The 9,963-nt window shown below is 39.8% G+C and overlaps 1 protein-coding gene across 1 annotated transcript; it reads left to right on the forward strand.

The window, feature by feature from the left end:
- The first annotated feature begins 287 nt into the window (after window positions 1-287).
- tmem128 (transmembrane protein 128) lies at window positions 288-8,359 on the forward strand. Its single transcript, XM_080424598.1, has 5 exons — window positions 288-479; window positions 4,473-4,605; window positions 5,131-5,292; window positions 7,827-7,936; window positions 8,127-8,359. The coding sequence occupies exons 1-4, from the start codon at window positions 377-379 to the stop codon at window positions 7,924-7,926; spliced, it is 498 nt and encodes a 165-aa protein (XP_080280724.1). The 5' UTR covers window positions 288-376; the 3' UTR covers window positions 7,927-7,936; window positions 8,127-8,359.
- The last annotated feature ends 1,604 nt before the right edge of the window (window positions 8,360-9,963 follow it).

Below are 9,963 nucleotides of genomic sequence, written 5' to 3' on the forward strand. Positions count from 1 at the left end.
ATCGGTTATTTTCAGCGAAAGCTTTCCCCACTGTAACAGAAAACAGAAAACACCCTAGTATTGAGCCCTGAGGGTCTCCGGTTACCCATATGGGGTTAAGACAAGTGGTTAAAAAGATATAGGCAGAATTTAACATTGAGGTGCCCACTGCCCAAACTTCTCAGGTGCCTACTCTCCCCCCCCCAAAAAAAGAACTACAACCGTCGATTGAAATGTGCGTCACTAACGTGCGTCACGTAATGGCACTAACGTGACACAAGCAGGAAGTGCCATCGGTTGAATCTTGTACCAAATCCCCAACAGTACCAAACACAGATCTGCTCGGAAATCAAAGGAGACAGACAGCTCTTCAGGAACTATCATAACATTAAGGAAAATGATGAACGACAGTGAGCTGGTCAATCTGCGCAACAGATTTCAAAGAGACGCGGAGTTTCTCCTACAAGGAGCACAATGTGATGATGACCGTGGCGAGAAGAGTAAGAGACAGAATGCAATGTTAGTTAGCTGCTGGAGTTAGCAACCAGTGGTGGACAAATTAGTACTCTACTCACATGCTTTACTTAATAAGTAAAAGTATCAATACTGCAATGTAGAAATACTCTGTTACAAGTAAAAGTCAGGAATTCAAAATGTACTTGAGTACAAAAGTATTGGCATCAACATGTACTTAAAAGTACCAAAAGTAGAAAGTACTCATTATGCAGAATGTCCAATTTCACCAGTTTTCAAATGTCAAAAATGTATAAAACTTGTTTGAAAATAGTCATACATTTATTCAAGCTCACAACAGCTATTTTCAAATGGCCGAAATGTATATGGGGCTGAAGTGAAGTTATGTTTTGTAATAATAATACAAATCTACAAAGTAACTAAACTAAAGTTTTCAATATTTGCCTCTGATATGTCCTCTGAGAGTAGAAGTAAAAGTATTGAAAATTTGAAATACTCCAGTAAAGTAAAAAATACCTCAAAATTGTACTTAAGTACAGTACTTGAGCAAATGTACTTAGTTACATCGCTGACCATAGTAGCCAGGAAGAGATAGAAGACGCTCATAAATAACATTATCATGTTGTAAGAAACATCAGTTGGCTAGTAGACACTATTGTGCCATTGACAATATTGCATTGTTAACTACTAATTATTATGTCAGTGGTTCTCTAACTTTTTCATGTCAAGGACCCCCCAAATTAATATGTATATTTGGCCGTGGACCCCCATCTGAAAATATGTTGTGCCAGGTTGTTGGACCCCCATACAAGATTTGTGTTAAAATGTTTTCATTTCATCAGCAGCATGCCTATTCTGGTGGCAACATTCGACAAAAATAGCCCGATCTGCAAGCTGAGCTCAGCTCAGCTATTTTTGGTGAAGAGAACGGAAAAAAGTGGTCTTTACTTAGTCTAGAGGATTTAAGTGGTTAACAATTTTCAGGGACCCCTGAGGGGACCCCACTTTGAGAACCACTGTTAAAGGTACCATTGCAGTATCTTGGTTATGGTTTGCCTGCCAAGTTTATATTCAGAATCTGAACTGTACCGGTTGGAGTTGACGTATCATTTTACAAAGTTTGAATCAGTTCATATCCAGAAATACTCTTGCCCTTAATAAGTAATGAGTAGTTTGTGCTATCTCGTGAGCTGCACACATTGACAGGCTGAATGAAGAGACCCGGAGGGCCTCTTCAGCCTTTCTTGGCAGTAGACAATTGTCTCATCTTCAGCCTGTTAACTGTTCTCTTAATCCATTAAGACCGGGAACGCATCTGTCATTTTAAGATTTCTTTAGCTATTCAAAAATATCAGATCTACAAGCTCATAGCTACGAGCTTGTAGATCTGCTATTTTTGAAAAATAGTGGAAAAATGTGTGCAAATCTTTGAATATATATATCTTTTTTTTTAAGCAAACATTTTTAACTCAAATCTTTGCTTCTGGGGATTCTGCAAATGTCTTCTAAATCCTAACCGTTTTCTAAAAAACGTATGTTGCTATAATATCAGTGGTTCTCAAACTTTTTCATGTCAAGGACCCGCAAAATGATATGTATTTGGCCGCGGACCACCATCTCAAAATATTTTGTTCCAGGGACCCCCCCCCAGAAAGATTTGAGTTACAAATGTTCCCTTTAAAAAAGTATATATATTATCAAAATAGCAGATCTACAGGCTCATAGCTACGAGCTTGTATATCTGCTATTTTTGAATAGCCAAAGTATAAAATATGGATAAAGTGATTACACAGATGCGTTCCCGGTTTGAATGGGTTAATACAGCCATGGTTACCGGGCATCCATCCACCAATTCTTGATTGTTTTGGACCGCAAAACCCTGTGTCCAGCTAGCAGCAACACCAGCAATATAACATCAGCCGACGTAAAGTGATATGCATAATAAACCCACCAGACCCAGCAGTTTGTAGAGTGCTCATCCCTTTTTTGTTTGATTGCCGCATTGTCGAGATTTGAAAGATGTCCAAAATTCCTGGAAGATGGATCGGCTAGTTGGACCTTTGCTTGGCAAGCACCAGGCCCAGGCTATAGTGTGTCCAAAAAAGCCAAGTAGTACAGTACGGAACGTTTGATTAAAAAGAGATATAGGCTAACTGACCAGGCCACTGAGTTCACCGCTTGAACTCTGCCTCAGGACAGGACGTGCCTGGCTGCTCGACCACTTCACCAGCCAACAGCTGGCTTTGATACGTTTAATCAAGCACTAAATTATAGAGATTAATAGCTCTCCAAAAAGTAAGCTTATCTCAAACAAGCATGCTTGTCCTCACTTTGTGAACCTTCGTAGTTCGCACTACGGCTGGGCAATTCACCGAAACTATATCGAAACCGAAATGTTTTACCTTATCATGACTGGATACTAAACTCAAGGACCTGGGCCTGCACTCGTCCATGTGCAGTTGGATACTGGACTTCCTATCGGGCCGACGTCAGGTGGTGAGAATGGGCAACATTACATCAGACCCCTTGACCCTCAACACAGGAGCCCCCCAGGGCTGTGTGCTGAGCCCTCTCCTCTACTCCCTGTACACCTTCGACTGCGCAGCCACACACAGCTCAAATGTCATCATCAAGTATGCGGATGACACGACTGTGATGGGCCTGATTGACAATAATGACGAGACGGCCTACAGAGCAGAGGTCGGAGCACTGACACAGTGGTGCCAGGAGAACAACCTTGCTCTCAACGTCAATAAGACCAAGGAGATCATCGTGGACTTCAGAAGGCGGGAGAGAGAGAGCACGCACCCATCCACATCAATGGTGTTGCAGTGGAACAAGTCGAGGACTTCAAGTTCCTCGGAATAAAAATTTCGAGGGACCTCAAGTGGGCAACACATACCACACAGGTGGTGAAAAAGGCCCAACAACGGCTCTACTGCCTCCGGCGTCTGAAAAAGTTCAGAGTGAGCCGGGCCCCCGCATCCTCAGGGCGTTCTACACCAGCACCATCGAAAGCATCCTGATGAGTGGCACCACCGCCTGGTTTGGAAACTGTACCACAGCCGAACGCAAGGTACTACAGAGAGTGGTGCGAACGGCGCAGTGCATCGTGGGCGGTGAGCTTCCCCCTCTCCAGGCCATACATGAGAAAAGATGTGTGGCTAAGGCCGGAAGCATCGTCAAGGACATTTTCAACCCTAGCCATGGTCTGTTCAAGGCGCTGCGACACCCACGGCCAGGCAAGCGATGGAGGAGCATCGGTAGCAGCACCACAAGACTCTGGAACAGCTTTTATCCAGCGGTAATCAGGCTGTTGAATGAGAACTAAGCCTGTGGACACTGTGCACTGAACTGTGTCTTTATGTACAGATGATCTGATCTATGTTTTAATTACAGACACATTTTTCCCTTAACTTATTATGTACATTAGCCACTCTCTTAAATGCAATTTACTGTACTTCCACCTCTATCTTTTAACTGCATTAATGAGCTTGTACAATTAAGAATTTCACCCATATTACTGTGTAATGTGACAATAAAGTTTGATTCTGATTCTGTAGGTTCATTAATAGATTAATCGAGAAGCAGGGTTTTTTGTGATAATTACATTTTTTTCTTATATATCAACAAATTGGCACGGAAATGTTATTTTTGTTTTATTATTCACTAAATTGATTTAGTCTGATAAAGCATTTACGCCCTATATTATAGTATTATACACAGTACTTTTGTGCAATGGTGGCGTTCAAAAATTGACAAAAAGTGACAATACTTCAAAATAGCCTACAAGCTCACAATGTGTCATGTCTCGATGCGACAGGTGAGCTTGTAGATCTGCTAGTTTCACTATATTTTACAAATAATTAATAATTAATCGTAAACGAGGCAAAAGTTTGAAATAATCGTGATATTGATACTGTCATTCCGCTAGCTTTGCTCAAAATGTTTTCTTTGGAACTGCAATGTTTGTCAGCTTCCCACAATCTGAACATTTATTTGTTTTTCTCATCTTTCAGGCCAAGAGGAGAAAGATGTAAAACCTCTGCCTCGCATTAATAGACACTCCATCTTCTGGATCCTAGCCTCTGTGGGCATCACCTACTATGTGGACTTTATCCATATCATCCTGGAGAGTGATGATATTAAAAGGTGTTGAAGATGTTGAACACACACACACACACACACACACACACACACACACACACACACACACACACACACACACACACACACACACACACACACACCTTCTCTTAAGGCTACATTGTTCATGGAACTGTAAATTTAAATGCCATGTTTTCCTTCAAAATGAATAATTGCTCAGCATAATCTGAAACCATGGGCATATATTCTTTGAGACCCACATACAGGGCCTCACCGAGTTTGTCTTGTAGGGGCAAACAACACTGGTATTGCTATTGAGTTTGTTAGAAGGTGATATATTTTTATATTTATGTATTTATTTTGTAATTATTTATAAGTATTGTAGTGCAGGGAACTGCAACATCAAATATAAGTTTTTCGACCCACAAAAAGGAGCCAAATTCACCCAGTAAGTCCCTTCATTTGCACCTCCAGCACACTCACGTGACATCAATCCTTTCACCTATGCGTATTTACTAGTGTGTAACGTGACTAGCTAAAATAATAACCTTTCATTTGTTTTTTTGTCAGTTGGTGGTTCAATGTGGGATTGATGCTTCTTGGAGTGTGCTTATCGCTGGCCATGTTTTGCATTGTGTACCTGGAGTGGGTTAAAGGCATCCAGCACTACGACCAGGAGTATCCTGCCATTCCCCCAGTCACCACAGCAGCCTTCATTGCAGCATCTTGCAGGTATTGTAACGACAATCGTTTTAGCCTGAACTGCCGGTGCTCTGTCCTGATAACCACTTGTACCCCAGCATGCCTATTCTGGGTGGAACATTCACATACAAGTAGCCGATCTACACACTCACAAAGCGTTGCGACACTTTGTGAGCTTGTAGATTGGCTATTTTAACTCAATATAAACTATAGACCCAAGTTGTAAAGAAATAGTGAGTTTTTTTTTTAGCTTTTTACTGTTTTCATTCCCTTTCACAAAACAAAAGAGTATTCTCTTTTGTGCTCTAAAAACAAGTTACACAATGACTGTCTTCAAAACGTTAGTATTAATCAATTAATAATAAATAGATAATCATCCCAGAGTTTGCAGAGGTAGTCACACCATTATAATATACATAACATATAAAAGAGCCAAGACATTATTTTAATAATAAATGTACCGTCATCTCATAGCCTGGGAGTAAGTGCTGCCTTGGAGGCTAAATTCAAGGCAAAAACGTCCTTTGACCGAGAACACTGGTCGCACCAGACCACCAGACCACATTGCCGCTGGTTGAATTTGTCATGTTCAAGCTCAAGAATGTAATTAGTTAATAAAACATTTTCAAAAACCTAAATCGATGCCTGTTGGGAACGATGTCAGTTGGCGTTGGGAACGCATACCCCCTGCTTACGCATACCCCCTGCTTATGCACACCTGTTGTACCCTCGTTGTCAGAGTAGGCAGGAGCCTATAGAGCGTCGCAGTTCCCGCCCACTTCCGGGTTTTTCGTGGTGCCGGAAGAAAAAACTCAATGCATTTTTCCATTGACATTTCCAAAAATATTTATATCTATTAATTTAAGCCTCGAATCAAGCCATCATGACATGACATGAATCATGACCATAAAACGTTTGATTCTGTGATTTTTTTTTGTTGAAAACGGCAAAACAAAGGGTATTTATTAAATATAGTATATCATATAATGAAATATAAAATAAAATAAAATCACAGAAAAAAAACTTTTATGGTCATGATTCATGTCATGTCATGATGGCTTGATTCGAGGCTTAAATTAATAGATATAAATATTTTTGGAAATGTCAATGGAAAAATGCATTGAGTTTTTTCTTCCGGCACCACGAAAAACCCGGAAGTGGGCGGGAACTGCGACGCTCTATAGGCAGATAGGCAGGAGCCTAGCTCCTGTTTCTGCAGCCTGAGGCAGCTTGATGTACATGTACACCCCCTGGACATGACGCCAGTATGTAGTAGGGACTTAACCCCAATCCAACCTGTGTGCCACTGCCAAGTTGGCAGTGCCAACTGCCAAGCAGAGGCATTGGGTCTCAGGTATAACCCGGCCGTTGAATTGAACCCTGACCTCCCAATTTCAGGGCGGACACTCTAACCACAAGGCCACTGAGCTGGTTAGCAGGTGGACTTCTGGCCAAATTTGACCTGGATGTAATTTTACCATCTTTGAACAATTTTCTCTGACCAAAATGTTATCCAGTACTAGAGTATAGAGCAGGGGTGGGCAAGTTTGATGCTGGAAAGGGCCACATTGCACATACTGTCGGGCAGACACCTCTTACCTCTGTATTTTAACCTTTTTTCGTAAATGAATGCCGTACTTCACCATTCTATGTCACACAAAAGTAGCAAAAAAAGGCCATCTACAAGCTCAAAACGCGTCGCAGTGCGACACATTTTGATCTTGTAGATCTGCTATTTTTTCTATTTTTGAATTGGAATCCTGAATAGTAACATTTTTATTTCATTTCAAAGGCATTTAGTTATACTTATGTTAACTTTATGAACTTAAATACAAATACATTGGACATAAAAAAAGACAATAGAATTTTAATACTAGTCATTAAGCTATAGACAAAGTAATTAAAGCGGGTCATGATTGCATGTTTGAAATTGTAACAGCTGAAATCAGTAATATATCAGTGTGGCGGGCCGCATTAAGTGAATGTGGGGGCCGCATGTGGCCCCCGGGCCGCCAGTTGCCCATGTATGGTATAGTCTAGAGTGCAGACAATCTGTATTGTATGTACTTTGTAGCCTACAGTGTGCTCTGGACTGGCGGAGTGGCAAGTAAAAAGGCCACCAAAATGATCACTAAATAAAACCCAACACATGTTATTTTCAAATCTGGCATGCTGTTCATTCTGCAATGCTACATGTTTGTAATAATGAACATCTTCTATTAGCTGCCTGTGACGTTAGTTTTGATAGGCTACAGGTTCTTTCAAATCAGTTTTGGAAAGGAGATGAGATTTGTAGTTAATCACATCCTTAATTAATCATTATCATTAATCATATAGGATTTCAGATCGTACTTTGCTGTCATTACATATTCATTTGAATATTATGATTTTTTTTAATGAGTTGACTGTTTGGGGTAAACAATACCTACCTATCATTTCTGTCGGAGCTATGACAATATTGGCATATGAATTGCGATGATTGTGTACTGTAGTGACACAACACAAGTGTATTTCAAAGTGTAGTGACAGTGCATAATGTCCGTTTATTTGTCCTTTGTTGACAGTTTCAACATAGCCCTGTGGCCGGTGTGGTCCTTCTTCACTCCATTCATTCTTTTCACTCAGTTCATGGGTGTGGTGATGCTCATCTCTTTACTTGGGTGAAGTTTAAAAGGTGAGAAATGTGATGGCTCAAAAACAAAAAAGAACAGTAACTCAATGGATGCTGCATGCCCTGTGTTTTTGCACGCTCTTGTCTTGAGATCAGGTGTCTTCTTTGAATTCTAAGACATTTTGGAATTTAATGTGTTAGCTATTTTACTTACTATCACTAATATATTCATCTCTTATCTGTGGTTCTGCAGCTCCAGCAGCCTATGGGAGGGACTAACTAACGGTCCTGTTAATGAATTCATTACAATGTTTCTTTTCTTTGTACAGAAGTATTTTGCCATTTATATTTTTACTGATAAGCTAAAGCTGTTAATTTATTTTTGAATGTGTGCATGATGCCCACTTTTGCTACTCAGAAAGCTGATGTCAACTTATAGTCATAGTAAATGTCTGGACCTTTTGTTGAATAAACTTTTATTGCTGATTTTTGGCAGTATTTTGGATTTCTTTATCTATAGTTGATTTCACTACACTTTCATACAGCTGAATGTATCCAGAAAATGCATGCTTTGTGAACCCAACATGAGTCCCTTTTCTTCTACTTTGGATTAAAGCATTTCATTAGCATTTGTAAGGCATTTTCTGCAAAAGATTAACAGTAATTCTAACCCTTTCCCTTGAAAATTTTCATCTAATGCCTTGACATTTAACTTGACCTGTATTACCTCTTGTGATGATGACACATCCATTAAACAAGTGTCAACGTTGGAATAACCCCCAAAACAAGTCTGGTTTGGGTTAGTACAGAATGTGTCGCATCTGCTGGTGTATGTTATTCATTAGTTTGATTCTAGGTTTGAAAGATCACATGGCAAATTATATAACAAGCTCATCTTTCACCTTTTATCCTGAGAGCTATTTCAGGATTAGTTTTTATTTTTCTTTAAACCATATTGTCTGTTCCTCTGTCGCAGCAATGATGTGCTATTGATATGTTATTACACACTATATATGAAGGGCAAAGGTTACACATGTGCTGTTCACAAGCTGTAAAGTTCCGGGTGGAAACCTCATATCTCCCAAACTGGAACCTGTGTTCCAATGGACCCAATGCAGTTAGTACTTAGACACAAGCTCTTGTTAATACTTCCCATTGGTTCAATATTTATAGAACCCACTGACACACGTAATCATTTTCACATGTACTTAACCTCCCCCCTCTAAAATAGCAGAAATAGAAGATCTACTTGCTCAAAAAATGCATGTCAAGTTTTGAGCTTGTAGATCTGCTATATGTTTTCTATTTGTGTGTGACACTGTAATACAACAAAGCGGCACATTAATTTACAAAGAAAACATAAAAAGTTATAACGTGGAGATAAGAGGTTTCTGCCTGACAGCAACGATGTTATAGGTTGAGAAAAGATATTCAATTCAATCTTTATTTCAGACCCAGGAGATCCATATCAAAGATGATGTAGGATGAGAAAAGGAGATTTGTTCAATAACTCCTCCAGCACTGAAAGCATTGAGTGGGTGATAAAGAAAGGGCTTTTCCCATGGGGGTGATATAATCATGGTTTCCATACTGTTCCTGCATTGTCCTGACAACAGACGCGTGGCCTAGCAGGTCTTCTTCACCTCACTGTTTGTTAATCGTGAAGGGACAGGTATGCACTAAAAGGTGACATGCAGTCGTTTTCAAAGTGTTTTGGATAAGTCTGTTTTTTTTTTATCAATACTGCAATGTAGATATACTCTGAGTCCCATATTCAAAATCTAGGCCTACTTGAATAAAAGTACAAAAGTATCTGCATCAAAATATACTTAAAGTACCAAAAGTAAAAGTACTCATTATGTAGAATGTTGAAAATAGCAGATCTACAAGCTCACAGCGACACATTGTGAGCTTTTAGATAGGCTAAAGTTTAGATATGATAAAGTGGTTAATATGTTTTGTAATTATAATCAAAATCCTGGGACCCAAACTAGTGAAAATAGCAGATCTACAAGCTCACAACTGTGGCTTCGCACCGCGTTGTGAGCTTGTAGATCTGCTATTTTCATTAGGCTACTTCCTGAACGTTG

This window comes from Gymnoscopelus braueri, assembly GCF_963280865.1.
Source record: "Gymnoscopelus braueri genome assembly, chromosome: 3".
NCBI lineage: Eukaryota > Metazoa > Chordata > Actinopteri > Myctophiformes > Myctophidae > Gymnoscopelus > Gymnoscopelus braueri.